Raw genomic sequence first — 19,342 nt, forward strand, 5'->3', positions numbered from 1 at the left:
CACCTGTAGGAATTAGTAGCACCAGCTTTTAAGGCTTTTTCAACCTTCACTGCTGCAGAACAGCTTTAAATTGTTAACCCACTTCATGTTTCCTGGAAAAGGCCTTTTTGTATAATTCTGAAATGTACATTATTTTTCGGTTTTGTGTAACCAAACCTTTTTTTTTAAACCTCTGGCTGTTCAGTGCTTACCTTTGTATCATTTCAAGCTATTCATTGGACTTGTACAACTTGAATTGCAATAAATAACTGGAAAAATTAGGGTGTTCTAAAACTTTTGACCGGTAGTGTGTATATATATATATATATATATAGCTATTTTTATTTTTTATTTTTTTCCAGTCTGTCAAGTACAGAGGTGTTCAGTAAAGAGCTGGGTATTTAATGTTTTCTTAACGACTGAGAGGGACTTTGCAGATCGAACAGTTTGGTAGCTCGTTCCACCTCCGGGGAACCACAGAAGAGAAGAGTCTAGCTATCGACCTTGGGCTCTGTTGTGGTGGTTGTCTCAGGCAGCTTTTGTTGGCCGAGCATAATGAGCAGGAGGGAGTGTAGACCTGAATGAGAGAGTTCAGGTAGGCTAGAGCTGTTATCATTGTAGTTTTGTGGGCACATTTCAGGATTTTGAATTTGATGTGGGCAGCAACTGGAAGCCAGTGAGGCTATTTGAACAGCGGGGTGATGTTCTGTTTTTGGCTGCTTGACAACCAGACATGCTACTGTGTTCTGGACCATCTGCAGATGTTTAACCTTTCATGCGGGGAGGGCTGCCAGTAAGTTTGTGGGTTTGAGTTGGGTTAATTCAAGCTGGAAACCATGTAGTCATCTGGGGGGAACGACAGGAAGAGCTGATCATCAGCATCGCAATGGGATGAGAAACCGTGGGCATGGATTATTGTGCCAAGTGAGGTTATGTATATTACTCACTTTATTGTATATAATGCTTTGTGTATATAGTACTTTGTTTAAATTATTTTTATTTCTTGCTGCTATTGTCGTGTTCTTCCACACAAGTTTCGTTGTACTCCTGCACAATGACAATAAAGTCTCTTTATCTTTATCTTTATCTTATTAAGAAGAGGAGGGGACCAAGCACCGACCCTTAAGGAACCCCTGTGGATAGGTTGTGCAGTTCAGACACTTGTCCCCCTCCAAGATACTCTGAAGTATCTCCCTGAGAGGTAGGACATGAACCAGCAGAGGGGAGATCCTCAGATATTAAGCTCAGTGAGTGTGGAGAGGAGAATTTGGTGGTTAACCATGTTAAAGGCAGCTGACAAATCTAACAGCAATAGAGCTCAAGACTGTCCAGCAGCTCTAGCAGAATGCAGTGATTCTGTTACAGATAGGAGTGCAGTCTCGGTGGAGTGAACCAGTTTAAAACCGTGACAATAAGTGGCCATAATCCTGAATGGCCGAGAATAGCATGTCCACTTCAGCTACAAAGTTACCCAGTTGACACCATGAAGGGCGGTATATGACAACAACAATTAGCTTAACCAGTGCAGTGACACTGATTGCATGGTATTCAAATGAGGAGTAGATATACTTGCAGGTCTTTACCCAATTCGGTCTTCACATAATGAGGGCAGACACAAAAAGGCTGATTATTCTGCTGACGCTACAGCATAGCATGTGTGTTTAAAGACCAGGAAGTACTATAGCTGAACCCACCTCTTTCAGATTTCAGCCAGGTAGCAACAGAGGGAATGGCCTACCTATTGAAAGACAAAGAGTGAAACTGGGAAGTGCTGTGCTCCAACACAGTCTGATAGCTACCTGACAGAAAGCCCTAATCAAACTTAAAACCAAAGTTCCAAAAACACAACCAACTAACTGCTACCTTCTTTGTCCTAGATCTCACTTAGCCGTAGATTTCGTGCTGGCAATCTTATTAGGTCCAACTTAAGAACATTTTCATATAACTTTCAGCAAAGCATAAATGTGAACTAAGATGTTACATTAATGGATAGACACCCAACCCTAATGCTGCATTAAATGATCATTTTCTTGATAATTTAATTTCAATTTAATAATTTACTCGCCTTCCATAACTCTTTGACCCTGCTGAAACATTTGCTGATACCAGACACACAAAATAAACTTGAATAAGTTACAGTGGGTTCAAGAAAAAGTTAAATTCTTGGGTCATGTGGTCACAGCTGACAGCAAATCCCTGTCACCCAGATGTACAAAAGCAATTGGTCAAATAATAGTTTTCTGAAGGTTGTGTTACACTGTACACAATAGCCCTTTTCAGACATGAGATATGGAACAGTGCTGGCTTTAGTTCCCCGTTAAAGTAATGGCATTCTAGTCAATCAGACAAAGGTCATGTTTGACTGAACTGCCATTTTGTGTGTGACAGCTCACCTTTCTGATGTGAAGACAAGTAGGCCTACACATAGTGACTTGCTGTCCGATCTTGGCCCATATGGATACACCATCAATGGTATCACAGGGATTTATTTTATGACGAAATAAAATATGGTTAAAATAAAAAAGCTTTGTCTGTTTCCTTGAAGTCTACATTGTCAAAGAATGCAGGTACACAGAAATAACATTGTTTCACTAAAAGCTTCTCAGACAGTTGTCAATCTAGTGTAATTTGTGCACAAAATTATTATCCACAACCAAATGCACTATTTGAATACCTACAGCTGGATCTCACACAGCCAACACCAACATGCCTGGTGTTATTTGACAAGTTGCCCAAGTGCACAAGGACATTTACAACAAAGCAGTTGCAAAGAACTACACTTTTTTTTTTTTTAAACACACAAACAAAAAACACTTTACTACAGATTACAAGCAATGCTATCAATTAAATATGTCTATGTGTCATGGCAAGTTAGAGACCCAGGCGTACAAAGAAAACAGCAGCTTTTTGTGAAAAAGGATTTATTGACAGTTTATTCACAAAGCAATATAAAAGGGCACAATGAGGGGATAGTGACCTAGTTCAGGAACAAAGAAGGGAAACTGGCTAGAGAATGAACTACAGGAGCACAGAATTTAAAGCTAATCAAAGTACAATAGTGACCTCCAGTGAGAAGCCAGGGGAACTACCAAACCTAAGGAGCTGAGACTAGGGAAATGACCCACAAATGCTGACACTACAGAAACAGTGGAGGTCAAACTATTCAGGCTTGCTACATTTAGAGAAAAAAAACAATACAGACTAAATCTTAAGAATAGTAATTTGGCAGGGTGGTTATTGACCAGAACCAAGTATCACAAGGCCGGGAGCAGTATTAGAAAACTACAACCATAATTATGGACACCCCAAACCAGAAACTGAATGCGTGACACAGCGCAATAGACTACACAAGAATAGAGCACTAAGCACATTCACACTACCATAGCCAAATTTAGGTAGCAAAAAGAATTCGAGGAACGGGGACTAGTAAGTGTTAACAAAAGCAAGAGCACAATGCACATTACAAGCTCAATTTCTTAGATGGAAGCCAGAGGTTAGAAAGAGTGGTCAGGGAATTTGTGGAGGGGAGGTGTGGAGTTGGGCTCATAGGGGTGCTGAGCTGGAACAACAGTTTGCAGACACAGAAAAGAGTGATCCAGAGATGAGCCAAATTCCAGGTTGGTTGTAAGTGTGTCAGAGGATTGCATGGTCCAAGCGAGGAGCATATCAGATATCTCGGCAGAAGAAAAAGTAGGTGAAACCAGAACAAAAACAGCTGCACAGAACTATTTGGCCTGAGCTGGCTGACTGACTGTAATCTGACCAACAGGCTAGCATCAAATGATGAGCTGAGACCAGGTTATATAGGAGACGGAGGTGATTATTTGCAGATGAGTCACTCTCCTGTGCAAGTGTTCTTACTCAGCTAATTGTCCATTTGTAGCGATGCATACACACCCACCCACCCACTTCAATCATGCCCACATTAAGAGAAAAGGGAAAGGAAAGAAAGGGAGAGCTGCAAACGAAGCCGAGGCAGAGGTGGAAGGCATGACACTATGTCTCTTATTGACTAAATACAAATCAAATGAGGCCAAATGAGCTTCCATGACTAATGGACCATTAACAAACTCATATACCTCAAGGAATGAATGGTTGTGAAATCTGGTGGTCCAACAGCAACGGCAGGAATAATAGTTGTAGAGTTGCCAGTTTACACAACAATGGATATGGAACATGTCATGTCAGAAGTGAATATAAACATCTGAAATTCCCAACTAGTCAGTTAGAACTGAATAAGCCTCTTGGTTGAGAAATGAAATGTTTTCAAGAACCTAAAAGAAAAGGCCTGTTGCTTTCTTCAGAAACTCCTAGAATAACCAGAAACCGGATGACTTAGAACAGGGGTGTCCAATCGTGGTCCTCAAGGGCCACAGTCCTGCATGTTTTAGACATTTCCCTCTTCCAACACACCTGATTCAAATGATCAGGATTGTTATCAGGCTTCTGCAGAGCTTGATGATGTGCTGATCATTTGAATCAAGTGTGTTGGAAGAGGGAAACATCTAAAACATGTAGGACTGTGGCCCTCGAGGACCACGATTGGACACCCCTGACTTAGAATCTACACAGATATGTTGCCTATAGAAGGAGTCCTGATAAAGAAACACGTTCTGTGAGTATAAAATGGTTAGGAAGAGAAGAATCAAACCTTAGTGACAGTTGTGTTGTAGAACTAGCAGGCCTTCTTTGAGATCAATATTGGTGTATAACGAGGCTACATCTAGAATCACCATATATTAGTCTGTAGCACAACAAATATTCATAAGATTACTAAATATATCTGTGGGTCTTTGAGAAAGTAGAAGACTTCTTTCATGAGAGGTTTTATGAAAATGTTGACTGAGCACAGGGCTCAGTCAGAGATCCATTACCAGATATCATGGGTCTGGCTTTACAGTGATCCAGGTTCTTATTAATCTTAGGTAATATTTTTAAAAATGGAGTTTGAAGATGTTACTTATTCATGCATACATTTTTTGAGACCCAGTTTTGGCCCACCAGACCTCAAACCTGAGCTTATTGTTGTGATGATCAAATATCCAACAAAGAATGGCTTTGGGCCAGGTGGCATAGGCAGTCCGATCCCTGACCTCTCTGTTTGCCAAAGTGTCCTTGGGCAAGACTGTTATAATTAGCAACAATTCGAACTATCATGTATTCTGAATCTGTATTTTTCCACTTAACCTATAATCCTGTTTTACACTTTTCTACTTAGCGCAATGTACGTCCTTGAAGATAACATGGCCGGTGAGAACTGGTTCACATACTGGGAGACAGTGGAAACTCCTCTATTCTATCAGTTGCTTTAGATACATGCTTTTTGGACAACACACACACACTTTGTATTCAATCCAAGCAGTTCTGTTTACATTTTAGTGAACTTCCACGTGAAAAGTGGTTAGCCTGTTCATGTCACAGTAACTGGCCAATTATACTCGGTTGCGTACAAGTCCAAACTCTGTTCGGGGCAGGCCCAGCCCAAGAAGATAAATGTGAATCATTTCCAGATATTGGGCCTCCCTATGATAGTGCGAGAGTCCTGTCCCTCCGAGTCCAGCGCTGCCTCACTTTATACCTGTGACCTAAATAAATTCTACAGCTATGAACTGAAGATTTCACCGGTTTGTTCTTGGGCGTCCATCTAAAGAATCGGGTTAACAAGACGTTAAACCTGAAGATGCTCCTGATGACAGGCAAGCACCTTGCATGACAGCGTGTGAATGGTGTAGGGTAGGAAATAAGATATACTTATCTCCACACTCAAGCAAATGATTGCATTATTTAAAATGATCAAAACCAACCTCTAAATTATTCGTCCAATGATATAATTTCAGAATCAGCACAACAATTCTAATAAACTGTTTACTCTTGGTGATCAATCAAGAGTGTTTTATAATGTCAGGGAAGTAACTTTGAGCTCAGGTAACTATGAAGATCACATATGTAAAGTGACTGAAAGTAAGCTACAGAAAACACAGGAAACTGTATACGCACAAAACATTTATTACTAACTGAAACAAACAAATAACTACAACAAACATAAAACACAAACCAAGATGAAAATGCTGATTGAGAATCTGAGAGTGAGCAACCGAATATAGATCAGGAGTGTGGCTCTGAGGCTTGAAACGCCTTTTCACCCGAAGCAGCAGATAACTGTTAAATTTGGAATATTTGTTTAAAGGCCAGTTGTAATTATGAAACACTCGTTGCGGTGTCCTTGGATTCGGGTGCGGATGCAGCGACATCTGATGTTGGGAGAGACCATAGACTGTATAAAAAAAGGACGTAGCTACCGTGACGTCACCCATTGGTTTCTGAACTGAGAAAATGAAGCCAGGGTTTTGCTACTTCCTGGTTGACATCTTGGATTTTTGGAGCCAGTGACGCAAAAATCGTCGGAGGGGGGAGGAACCAAGCAATTGGTCAGAGGGATTGAGAGGCAGGCCCTCTCTGCCCGCCCACATTTACTGCCTTCTGCTCGCTTCGTCTGCATCGTAGTTGCCGACTGTCAATCAAGCCAGCCACGCCCCTTGCCCCGCAAAATTTTGACGATTTTTAAAACATTCAGTTTTGATTTATTTTCAGATTGGCCACCTGATCTCTGGATTTGACTATGAAAACTATCCATCCATCCATTATCTATACACCGCTTAATCCTCACCAGGGTCGCGGGGGGGCTGGAGCCTATCCCAGCCGACTTAGGGCGAAGGCAGGGGACACCCTGGACAGGTCGCCAGTCTATCGCAGGGCCACACTTAGAGACAGACAACCAAGCACACTCACATTCACACCTACGGACAATTTAGAATCACCAATTAACCTCAACATGTTTTTGGAATGTGTGGGAGGAAGCCAGAGAACCCGGAGAGAACCCACGCTGCACGGGGAGAACATGCAAACTCCACGCAGAAAGATTCCGGTGCCCCCACCGGGACGCGAACCGGCAACCTTCTAGCTGCGAGGCAACAGTGCCACCAACTGCGCCACCTTGCAGCCCACTATGAAAACTAATAAGAAAAAAATCCTGAGCTGCAGGAATGCGGTATTTCGTGATATGTGATCACTTCTTTTCCAATTCAAGTCAATGGGAGCCAGGGTTTTTGGAGCCAGCAACTAGCGGACGTAATGATATTGCAGGTTTTTGACACTTCCGGGTTGGCTTCATTTTTCAGGACCTGTTGCTACATCCATCTTTTATACAGTCTATGGGAGAGACGAGGCCTTCAGCTTCAGAGAATAAGATCAGGATGTGGCAGTTAACAAAAGAGACCAAAGTGAGAAGTTCTACTGCAGTTAGAAAATTCCGCAGTCTTTCGGTTGAAGAGGCTTTAATAGTAAAATAACTGACCAATCACAAAGAGCTCTCTTCCCACAAGGGCAGTTAGATATGACACCCCTGTGGTCAAAGGGGGGTCATGAGGTGTTCAGAGTTTTGTTCTGAAAGCAACGATGTTACTCTAGAACTATATGTACTTGTAGTTATACAAAGTTAAGCTTGTTGGAAATGAATATCTCACATTTAGAGGATCGCAAAGAGTCTAAACATGAGATATTTATCTCTCACGGTTACAAGGATAATACAGTACGTAGGATATATGATTATATACCAAGCAGATAAAATCAAAAGGGGTGTATCCAACTATGATTAAGCTTTGGAGTATTTATCAGGATGTTTTATACTTCCACATTTAATGACTAACATAAGATAGTGAAGGCACATTAAGATCCTCTCGTGCTTTCCTCCCCATTGTCTATACTCGCATTCTTTAGGTCCAGAGCAGAGAGAGGAGGAGGGGTAGAGCAATAAAGATCACCTTGACGCCTGTTTTCCATTCCACCATTTGGTTAGTCAGGCTCTCCTTGAGTGTCTCTTATCTGATAGTTCCCTTTGAAGCTCTGGTGGTGTGATCTGTTGATTTATACCTTCCTGTGAAGGGCTGTAAAGTTTTGTGTCTCTCTGGCAGCTGTGTTTGTTCATATCCTACAATGGGTAACCACTGAGGTAGAAAAGCCTACATATAGACCATATAGTTGTCGTGTGGTTTAAAAAAAAAAAAAAAAAAAGAGTTGAATAAAAAAATATAATGTTCTTTCATCTTCGCGTCAAACATTATTTATTTTTATTACTTTGTTTCCTGACTGAGCATCATAGTGTGTTGTGTTTAGCTCTGTCGCCTTACAACTAGAAGGTCCTGAGATCTTTTTGTGTGGAGTTTGCATGTTCTCCCTGTACCTACGTGGGTTATCACTAGGTGCTCTGGCCTTCTCCTATAGTCCAAAGACATGCTAAGGTTAATTGGTGATTCTAAGTTGTCTGTAGGTGTGAATGTGAGTGTGCTTGATAGTCTGTTTTTCTATGTGGGCCTGTAATAGACCGGTGACCTGTCCAGGGTGTACCCTGTCTTTGCCTCAAGTCAGCTGAGACTGAAAACCTGCAAGAACCCCCTAGAACCTACAGAGAATTAAGCGGTGTATAGATAATGGAAGATAAAAACCTTGCTGTTTTCCTTTGGTATTCTAAGATTGAGAGTGCTGTGTAAAACATTACCGCTTAGTAAAATATAGGTATACTATTTGATTCCATTGTAACTCTATAGAAACTGATCTCACCACTAGCTTCTTATGAAAAACAGAAAACCAAAAAGCAGATGATCTTTCTGGGAAATGTAAGCAAATACGTTTCTTTAAAATATTATTGGGTTAACATTTTTCAATAAAATCTCTACAGTTACAGTTGGTTAACAAACATGATCAAAGCTTTATCGGTTATGGTTTATCACTGAACAGCAGCTCTGACTGAGCAGAAATTAGAAAACTAAGATTTCTTCATCAGAAATCAATCTCATTAATAATAAACAAAATGCTGCAGGCAGAAAGATTTAGCCATTGTGAAAAAGATCAGTTAAAAAGACCAGGATTCCCTTTTAGCATCTGACCCTGTGTATGTTCCAAATGTCTCTCTCTTTGACACTTTTGGATATTAACTGGGTTGTTTCATTTCTGAATGACCAATCAAAAGTTGGACAACAATCGTCTGACTGTATGTTAAGTAAAGTACTGGAGTCAGGATGTTGTCAGCCTGGCTTAGCATAAAGACTGAAAGCAGCTGGTAGTAAGTAGCCTAGCTCTGTCCACAAATATGTCTACCAACATATCTAAAACTTACAAGTGTCTCTTTTTGACATTAGAGACGACTGCTAATATCCCATTACCATTAGTTTTTAGAACAAGATGGTGGTTGACTGCCACAAAACTGTTATTCACTTTTACAGCTGTTATGGTATCACATTTAAAAAAAACCTTAATATTTCTAGATTTACTGCTTTTACTGTTATAAATTTAACAAAAATAGTATGCTGTTTTCTCCATCTTCATGCATCCTTCAAGGACCTTTCTAATATTGTGTAGGTCCCCCTCGTGCTGCCAAAACATCTCTGACCCTTGGAGACATTAATACCACATGATCTCTGAAGATGTAATGTGGTATCATTAGCAAGACGTAGATAGATAGATAGATAGATAGATAGATAGATAGATAGATAGATAGATAGATAGATAGATAGACCTGCTGCTAGCTCTTACCTAGTTAAAAGATGCACATACACACCTGGCCATTCACATAATGTAAAAGAAAACATGATTCATCAGATCAGACCACCTTTTTCCATTGCTACATGGCTAAATTCACATTCTCATTGTGGGTGCGTTGGCCAATGGGGTTGGCATGGGTACTCTGACTGGTCTACTGATATGTAGTTGTAAGCTGTGATGCACTTTGTGTTCTGGCACCTTGCTATCATAGCCTGCATCAAGGTTTTCAGCTATTTGTGCTACAGTAACTCTCCTGTGGGACTTTGTCAGACTGCCTAATATATTCCATTCCTTGACAAAAACCATTGTAATGAGATAATCAGTGTAAATCATGTCACATGACAGTGGTTTTAATATTGTGGCTGATCGGTGTATGTAACATGTTTATATTAGTCACAGGTACCACTTAAGGCATATTTCTTTTATTGTCAGCTTCTGTATTTGTTACCAGGGCAATTGTGGAAGCTGCTTGGTTTTTGAGATTTGATTGTTTCTGATGGCCAATCTCTTGGATCATTCCTCTCATGGCAGTTTTGTCTGAGCGGTGGCGACTAACTATTTTAGTTGCTTGTCTGTGCTTTGCAGCTTCCTGTGGGAATTGCTGTGTGTACAAATGGTCTGTATACTGCAGTTCTGGTGTTACAAGTCTCTGACATTTTGTTTTCATTTGTCTATCTAGGTGTGGGTTTAGGTTATAGCCTTGAATTACAGCTGCTCCATACTGGAATGGCTTCAGCCCAGCGTCTTTTACATGTGATGGGTCTACTGCCCCCCCATCTTTGAGGCAGGTGTTTGCTAGCTTGGCTTGTAGATCTTTCAACTGAGATATTTCCCTATTCAGCTTTTCTTGTCCAACCAGACTATCCACTTTGTGCCAGAAGGTGGTGTTAAAATGCAGGTAAATTCTCCAGTCTAAAGCATTCCACTTTTTGATTTTCTCTGCAGTGGCATGTAAAAGATGGTGGCGATTTTTTTCACTGCGACTGTTAAGCCGGAATGAAACCACATCTTCCAATGACCAGCAGAGAACATGCTTTAGCAAGATCATGGACTCGTCAAAGTATTCTGAAATAAGAATAAGGTTGAAGTCCTGTTCTATTGCTGCAATAGCCACGGTGGCTCTTTCCTCCAAGTCTTCAGCACCAGCTGCAACATTGTTGTCAAAGCCAAAGTCAAAAGCCAGGATATTGTGAGCATAGTGATTGTTGAGGACTGATGAGTTATAGTTTCTCCAGCTGTGGTCTAAGAAGTCATCCAGGCTATAGGTGTTATGGAAGGCTGGAATGCTCTTGAAGTAAATAAAGATGGATTCCATCATAGCCACAGGATGTCTCAGGATGGAAAAGTAGAAGGTATCCTCAGGCATCACCTTTTCCACCTAGGACATAAGATAGGAAACAAATATTTCCAGTTAAAATTTCAATACATGGCATATGGTTATGAACAAAAGTTATTGACTTTCCAATTTTGTATATCATGGCATTTCTGAGTTTCCACTGACTTGTATAACTCTTGATTTTCTATGATGGAATCATTGAAACACATGCGTCTTCATCATAAAAACAATCATGCATTTTCGTTGTTCTAAGATTTACTTTAGATCTTTTAGAAATTTTACTAATTCTGCAGGGGCAAAAACATACATACAGCAATGCTGATAGTTAAATGTCATTTTCACCTCAACAAGATGCTTTTGGTAGCCGTCCACAAGCTTCTGGCAAGCTTCTTTAAGATCTATGCAGATCCACTAAGAAAAGCTTTCTTCATGAGCAAAACTTGTCAATCCAGATGCTGTATATATGTATGTATGTTTTTGACCCAGCAGATTTTGTCATATTTCCATAAGACCTGTAATAACTCTTTGAAAAAAATACAATGCATGATTGTTTGTTGTGACAAAGATGTATGCTTTCTAAGGATTCCATCATAGAAAATTAAGAGTTATAGGAGTCGTTAGAAACGTAAGACTGCCATGATGTACATGGTCTTTACAAGTGTAAGTCATCTTGTTCACGACTGTATAAGTAACATATAACACACCCTTCCCCAATGGACACAGACATTGTAAGACTATACTAAGATGCTTCACTTGAATACCTAATCCTAGTCAAAGTGGTATCCACACAGGCATGTAGGAGGTAGGGGGTTGTTCAATGTTGCTGTTCATCAGCTCAGTTTAACTGATAGCACATTAAGCAGTATTGGTCCACCAATCCCATGCCAGACAACAGTCTACATATTGTATATGAGCACAAGAAAAACACATTCGGGCCCTGGGAATGATTACAGAGACCCCAGATATGAGGTGCAATCAAAAAGTTCAGTCTGCAACTATTTATTAATATAGCAATTACCCCATTTCTCCCTAAATTTCTTATGAGTGAAGAGGAAGAAACCACAGAGAACCAAATCTAGGGCAGCAACAAATTTCCTCTTGGTCTGCCCTGACCCAATGCACCGTCTCATGTCTTGGACAGAAATGGTTTGTTTGAAGAGTTTCTGTGACGACTCGTGATCAGTGACAGTGCGGGTGGACCCAAACGAAAAGGGAGACGGGGAGAAGGGTTAAAGGAAACAGGATTTATTGAAGGAAGGTGGTGGGGTGAAGTTCTTTGGGGTTGTGATCCGAGGAAGAGGGGTCCCGAGAGTGGTGCACGACGAGCCGGTGCCTGAGAGTGTGTGGGGTTTTTCCTCGTGCAGAGAGGGAGCCGTGACGAGGGAAACCGGGGTGGTGCACAGGGGTCCGGTGCTCAGGGTTCAGTGCTCGTGGGGGGGTGCTCTCGTGAAGGGTCTCCCGGTGAAGGTGTCCGTGGTAGTGAATTCCCATGGGTGGCAAAACGCTGGAGAGCTTGGAGGTGTGCCGAGTGCTGGAGCCGAAGAGGAGAACTGGAGACAAGGCAGAGAAACATACCATTAACTCGAAACTTGAGAACATCAAGAAAGCTGGACATGCTCAGTGCGGTGTAGCAGCTCGTGGCCTGACTGTTACCCCGTGGTAGGTATCACAATCCTCTGGCGTCGGTCTTCTGTGAGACGCCAGTATTTAAGCTGGGCACAGCTGATGAGCCGATGAGCCACAGCTGCCAGCGATCTCTCCTGATCGGCTCCGCCCAACCTGCAGTGAACAAAGGCACACCCACCAAAACCCAAAGACAGACAAAAACACAAAAACCCAGTGAAACAAAGTCTAGGATCCTCACAGTTTCAGTCAACATTTAGAATGCATCGGAGTACATTACCAGCACTGACAAAAGTCACCAATGATCTTCTTACAGCATCAGACAATGGACTCTTCACACTACTTGTCCTGCTGGATCTCAGTGACACATTTGACCCAGTTGATCACAAGATCCTATTACAGAGATTGGAACATGCCATTGGGGTTAAAGGAACTGCATTAAACTGTTTTAAATCACATCATCATATAGGTTCCTTTTTTTTGTGTGTGTTAATGATGATTCTTCCACTCACACCAGAGATAGTTATGGAGTTCCACAGGATTTTGTGTTAGGACAGATAGTATTTACTTTCGAATTGCTCCCCTTAGGCCCTTTTTTATGAGGAAACAATGCATATATTGCCATTCTTATGCAGATTGCACTCAATTACATTTATCTGTAAAAACCAAATGAAACCAGTTAGTTAAACTCCAAGCATGTCTAAAGGACATAAAGACCTGGATGACCTATAGTTGTCTTCAACTAGGTTCAGACTGAACTGAAGTTATGGTATTTGGCCCTGAGCACTTCAGAAACCACTGTCTAACCAGTATTTTGGATGGCATTGGCCTGGCCTCAAGTCCTACTTTGAGAAACCTTGGTGCTATTTTTGACCAGGATGTGTCCTTTCAGTCACACATAAGGCACTTCTTTAGGATAGCCTTCTTTCACCTGCATAGTTTTGTCAAAAACAGGAACATCATGTCTCAGAGTGATGTTGAAAATGTAATCCAAGCATTTCTAACCTCTAGGCTTGACAATTGTAACTCTTTATCATCAGGATGTCCCAATAATTCTCCTAAAAACCTCCAGCTGATAAAAATTAAAAAAAAAAAAAAAAATGAAGAAGAAGAAGCTGCAGGCAGAGTTCTTAAAGGAATCAGTAAAGGAGATCTTTGTTGGGATTCGAGTCTTGTGCTTTTGGTTTAGTAGTGTTCTTCCTGTGTGTTTTGCTGCGCTGCTGTGTGCGCTGCATTTTCAGGCTGGGCGGGGCCATGGTCGAGGAGGACTCTCCTCCGCACCTGTCCCGCATCATAATCAGCGCTGCTTTTAAGCCGGCTTCTTCCTGTGATGTGGCACCAGAGGATTCATTCCACAGGAGCCGTAGATCGGCCACGCTTTGTCTCGAGTTCTCGTGCTTATTGTTTGTTTTATGCTGACATTGTCGTATTGGCATTCCCTTCAGAGCCTCCTCAGCCTGACGTCTCCCCAGCCCAGCCATCATGAGGCAACCACCAGCAACAGCCCTTCGGGTTTCCCCCACTGGATCCAAGCTGTCACGAGCACCTTCTCCCTGGAGCATGGATTCCCCCCCCTGCACTGGAGCACACCGCTGGAGCCCCCAAAAGACCCTCTCACCTCCTCTCACGAAGACCAGCGTGCACCGGCACTTCCCCCTCCTGCTTCCTTGGTGTCCTCACTCCCTCCCTGAATAAAAACCCCCTTTATTATTGCAACCCGCCTTCGTTGACGCATTTTGGGTCCACTTCCTGTAATTTAGGAGCTCACTCCTAACAGAATCCTTTGGCCAACATGGACCCAGGGACCCCCGACACCCTAAAGGAAGCAATTAGTTCCCAAGGGATCCTTCTCGGCAGACATGACCACATGTCGGCAAGAGCAATGGATTCGCTGCAAGAACTTTCGCGGAGTGTGTTACAGCTGACTGCTCAGATGAGCATCCTCTCAGCACCTAGCCAGAGTGCTAGCGGTACAACTCTGGTGAGTAACTCTTCCGTACTTGATCTGCCGTCTCCTCTTTTGGAACCGCAGGTTCCCACTACTCCTGCCCCCCTAGATGTCCCAGTTGATGACTGGAAGTCTCCCTTCTGGGGAACCCGCCTGGCCTTTAAGACGCCACCCGATGGAAAGTGAGCTGCACAACGTAGTGGAGACCCCCAGTCAACCTCTATCAGCATTTTGTCCCGTGAGCTGACATAATTTATAATAGAGCCCTGGATAATTTCGAGGCCATTGCTCCCAGTTTCCCACCTGTACCTGCTCTCTGTGACTCTCAGGAGCCACTTCCTGGGAGACGTTCCAGGAAGCCGACGCCGGTGGTTGATGTCACCACCGAGCCAGTTCCTGCTCCTGTTCCTGGGCGGGTCAATGCTGCCACCGAGCTGGTTCCTGTTCCTGGACGGGTCGATGCCACCACCAAGCCTGTTCCTGTTCCCGGGTGGGTCGACGCTGCCACTGAGGCGGTTCCAGTTCCTGGATGGGTTAACGATGCCACCAAGCCGGTTCCTGATCCTGTTCCTGTTCTCCAGCGGTTTGCCACCGCCTCTGTTCCTGTGCCTGAGCAGGTCGATGCTGCCTCTGTTCCTGTCCTCGAGTGGGTCGACGCCACCTCCGTTCCTGTTCTCGAGTAGGTCGACGCCGCTTCTGTTCCTGTTCTCGAGCGGGTCAACGCCGTCTCTGTTCCTGTACTCGAGCGGGTTGACACCGTCTCTCCTGTTCCTGTGCCTGAGCGGGTTGATGCCACCTCTGTTCCTGTGCCTGAGCGGGTTGACGCCGCCTCTGATCCTGTTCTCGAGTGGGTTGACGTCGCTTCTGTTCCTGTTCTCGAGCGGGTCGACGCCGTCTCTGTTCCTGTTCTCGAGCGGGTCGACGCCGTCTCTGTTCCTGTTCTCGAGCAGGTCGACGCCGTCTTTCCTGTTCCTGTGCCTGAGCGGGTCGACGCCACCTCTGTTCCTGTTCTCAAGCGGGTCGACACTGCCTCTGTTCCTGTTCTCGAGTGGGTCGACGCCGCCTCTGTTCCTGTTCTCGAGTGGGTCAACGCCGTTTCTGTTCCTGTTCTCCAGCGGGTCGACGCCGTCTCTGTTCCTGTTCTCGAGCGGGTCAATGCCATCTGTCCTGTTCCTGTGCCTGAGCAGGTCAACGCCACCTCTGTTCCTGTTCTCGGGTGGGTCGACGCTGCCTCTGTTCCTGTGCCCGAGCGGGTCGACACCATCTTTCCTGTTCCTGTTCTCCAGTGGGTCGACGTCGTCTTTCCTGTTTGTGTTCTCGAGTGGGTGGACGCCGTCTCTCCGGTTCCTGTTCTCGAGCAGGTCGACACTGCTTCTGACCCTGTTTCCTGGTGGGTCGAGGCCACCTCTGATCCTGTTTCAGAATGGGTCGACGGCACCTTTGATCCTGTTTCTGAGCGGGTCGACGCTGCCTCTGTTCCTGTGCCCCAGCGGGTCGACACCGTCTCTCCTGTTCCTGTTCTCGAGTGGGTCGACACCGTCTCTCCTGTTTCTGTTCTCGAGTGGGTCGACGCCGTCTCTCCGGTTCCTCTTTTCGAGCAAGTTCGACACTGCCTCCGATCCTGTTTCCCGGCAGGTCGAGGCCACCTCTGATCCTGTTTCCGAGCGGGTTGACGCCACCTTTGATCCTGTTTCTGAGCGGGTCGATGCTGTCTCTACCGGCTCGGGGTGTTGGGACCTGCCAGAATGGGATGGCAATCCTGCTGGCAGAGAGACTGCCCCAGCCTGTCATGCTCCTGAGCCTTGGCCTCCAGAGGGGATCCACCTTCGCCGGCTCCAGGCCCAAGTCCGGCCTCCAGAGGGGATCCACCTTCACCAGCTCCCGGCCCGAGTCTGGCCTCCAGAGGGGCTCCGCCGTTAGGAGTCACTCCGAACATTCTTATTTCTCCCAAAATTAGCTTCTCTTTACTGACTCCCTGTAAACTCCAGAGTTGAAATTAAAATCCTGCTTCTCACTCTTAATGACCAAGCTCCATCATATCTTAAAGACCTTATTGTACTGTATTGCTCTGACAGAGCACTTTGCTCTCAGACTGCAGGTTTACTTGTGGTTCCCAGAGTTTACAGAAGTCGAATAGGAGGCAGAGCCTTCTGTTTCAGGCTCCTCTGTTGCAGAATCAGCTCCTAGTCTGGGTTTGGGAGGAAGACACTCTCTCTACGTTTAATATTAAGGTTAAAACTTTCCTCTTTGGTAAAGCTTGTAGTTAGGGATGCTTAGGATCACCCAAGCTGTCCCTTAGTTATGCTGCTATAGGTTTATATTCCTGGGAGACTTCCCATGATGCACTGAGCATCCCTTCCCTCCTATTTTCACTCTCTTCCATACAGTAAGACATTACCATTGCTCGAAACTAACTTTGTGTCCTCCCCATAATTTGTGTTCTGTCCTCTCTGCAGGTGTCTCTGGATCAGGAGCTACAAGTTTTTGATCTGTTGTCACTGGCCTCACCAATCTCCAAAATGTTACTAGCTCTATTAAGTATCGTTTGTCTGTTCTCCCTCTGGTATCCCAACCACTACCCCACCCCCCTTATTCCCACTCTCACACCAACCAGTTGAAGCAGCTTGCTGGAATCCCCGGTTTGTTTGTTTTAAAGAATTGAATTGAGTGTCATTGAATTGAGATTGCGACGTGTTCTACTTTGAAGACTTTTGTTTGGTCTGTGGGTCATAGCCACAGACCAAACTCTCATTATCATCAGTGTGAAGGCTGGGTCATCTTGAGCCTTGACAGGGATCCTCACAGGCTTTGACATGGTGCTGCTCCTGTAGGTCCACAGTGAAATCACAAGTGCACACCTGCAAGTGGTTACAAAAACATGCATAATGCAGGTCCCGATGCTGATAACACAATGTAACAATGAATCTTGACTCATGAGATGTACTGCCTGCACCAGTTACATGAGCGTGACTTTGCTGTGCTCCATTTGTGAACAACAGAAACAGCATCTGAACTTTTTGATTGTATCTCATGTAGCTCACTCTGGTCTCGTTAGCCACTCACAAGTACAGGCCTATTTCGGCCCTTTTGGAGCTGACTGACACATTTTTTGGGCCTTATTCAGGTCGCCTAAGTCAAAACCATTAAAAAAAAGCAAAAAAAACCCCAATGTGTTAACATGGACAAACTAATATAATCGCGGTTGTAAATTTATCAGTAAAGTGTAAAACACATATGGCAAAAAAAAAAAAAAAAAATGACACAGCATGAATCATTGTCTAAATGAAGCTCACCTCAGATTTTTTAAATCTCATGTGGTTGCACATGATGTGGAATTGTTTCACATTTCTGCTGCTGACTCCTTCCACAAAATGTGATGCAAAGAAGAATGGATAAAACAACTGGCTGTGTTTGTTTAGAGGAAGGGCGAAGGTCAAGTTCCTGCTTTCCCCATAGCGATATAGGATATTTAGAATGGTGCTGCTTGCCGTTTTGTGTGTCTTGAGGAAAACAATGTGAGACTGTGGGTAGCAGTTTGCTTTAGTAGGACCACTATTTCCATGAGCTTCTAAAAAATTGGATCTAAATTTGCGACTGTTGACCTTTTTGTCAAGGCCTGCATTAAAAACCATGCCGATTCTTTTGGGGGAAGAACCGGAAAGTTCAAAACTTGGCTTTCTTCCTGGTTTTGGGAGAATTTTTTTGCCAGGATAAACTTTTCTTGCTTCCACCTGAGAGCTTTGAGCAATGTTGATGACTTTTGCCACACTTGTCAACAGATTGTCATCTGACCGTTTTCCATATCCTTTGTTCTGATGATGAAGATGTTCTGTCTGTAGTGATCTCATGTCCAGCTTCACTGCAACTGATGACCCATAACGCATGCCCATCCATACATTTTGCTGAGTAGGATACAGACTCTGTTTGACAAGGAACCTCAAAGGCGGAAGTACTGTCAGCTTGTCATTCCTGAAAAAAAGTTGTAAATACAGTCAATATGATTTAAATTGATGTACAACAATGCAATATTTTACAAAATAAAGCATTACATTTTTTTTGTGACACTAGAAAGAAAGAAGCTGTAACATAAATTTGAAAGTGGTTAATATGCAAACAGAAAGTATTCCATGTTTTAAACCTTGAGTTCAGGTTTGGGCTGAATTGTTGAGTTGTTTTTTTAATTCATTCTACTTTGTGTAGAGAAAAAGTGTGAGCTTGACGTTTAAAAAGAAGTTCAAAGGGGTGTCAACATCTGCAGGTGTGCCTCCAATTAATTCAAATGTTGTCAATTAACCTATCAAAAGCTTCCTAAACCATGGCCTCATCGTTTGGCCTTTCCCATATAGTCTGAAGGCATAACAGTCTTTTAGCCTTAGTCAAGTCAGTGCTGAGAGTGTGACATTACCTGGTTTGGCGGGCGACAAAGGTCTGAATTGCAATACAGACCACGAGCAAGATGAGTAGTACACACAGAGAATGATGCCTGCTGCACAGCCATCTCCTGAAAGACCTGCTGGAATGAAATTCTTGAGATGAATGAAGTAACTTTGAGGTCAGTTGTAGATTGCAATTATCTAACAGACTTCATTCAGAGTGGGGGTCATCATAGCATGAGAGAACACGAAGCGAACTTTTGTGATCACTGCTCCTCCAGATGCTCTAACGACCTCTGGGTGAAACAATATATAAAACTGTGATGGAATCCATGCATTATCTATACACCGCTTAATCCTCACTAGGGTTGGGGGGGGGGCTGGAGCCTATCCCAGCCAACTCACACAGCATAATCAGCATCCCCAAATCAATTGATTTCAACACTTTTGAAGTGTCTATATGGGTCCACACCACAAAGTGTTAAT

The 19,342-nt window shown here is 43.6% G+C and overlaps 1 protein-coding gene across 1 annotated transcript in view; it reads right to left on the bottom strand.

Moving 5' to 3' along the window:
• Window positions 1-19,342, bottom strand: part of gal3st2 (galactose-3-O-sulfotransferase 2) — a 23,948-nt gene that overhangs the window by 3,695 nt on the left and 911 nt on the right. Inside the window, exons 2-4 of the mRNA XM_008278982.1 lie at window positions 18,889-18,993; window positions 17,777-18,122; window positions 10,025-10,954 (exon numbers count right to left, since the gene is read on the bottom strand). Coding sequence (XP_008277204.1) covers window positions 10,025-10,954; window positions 17,777-18,122; window positions 18,889-18,993 — 1,381 coding nt within the window. The remainder of the gene's footprint in view (window positions 1-10,024; window positions 10,955-17,776; window positions 18,123-18,888; window positions 18,994-19,342) is intronic.

The sequence above is a fragment of the Stegastes partitus genome, unplaced genomic scaffold, assembly GCF_000690725.1.
Source record: "Stegastes partitus isolate 25-593 unplaced genomic scaffold, Stegastes_partitus-1.0.2 Scaffold140, whole genome shotgun sequence".
Lineage (NCBI taxonomy): Eukaryota > Metazoa > Chordata > Actinopteri > Pomacentridae > Stegastes > Stegastes partitus.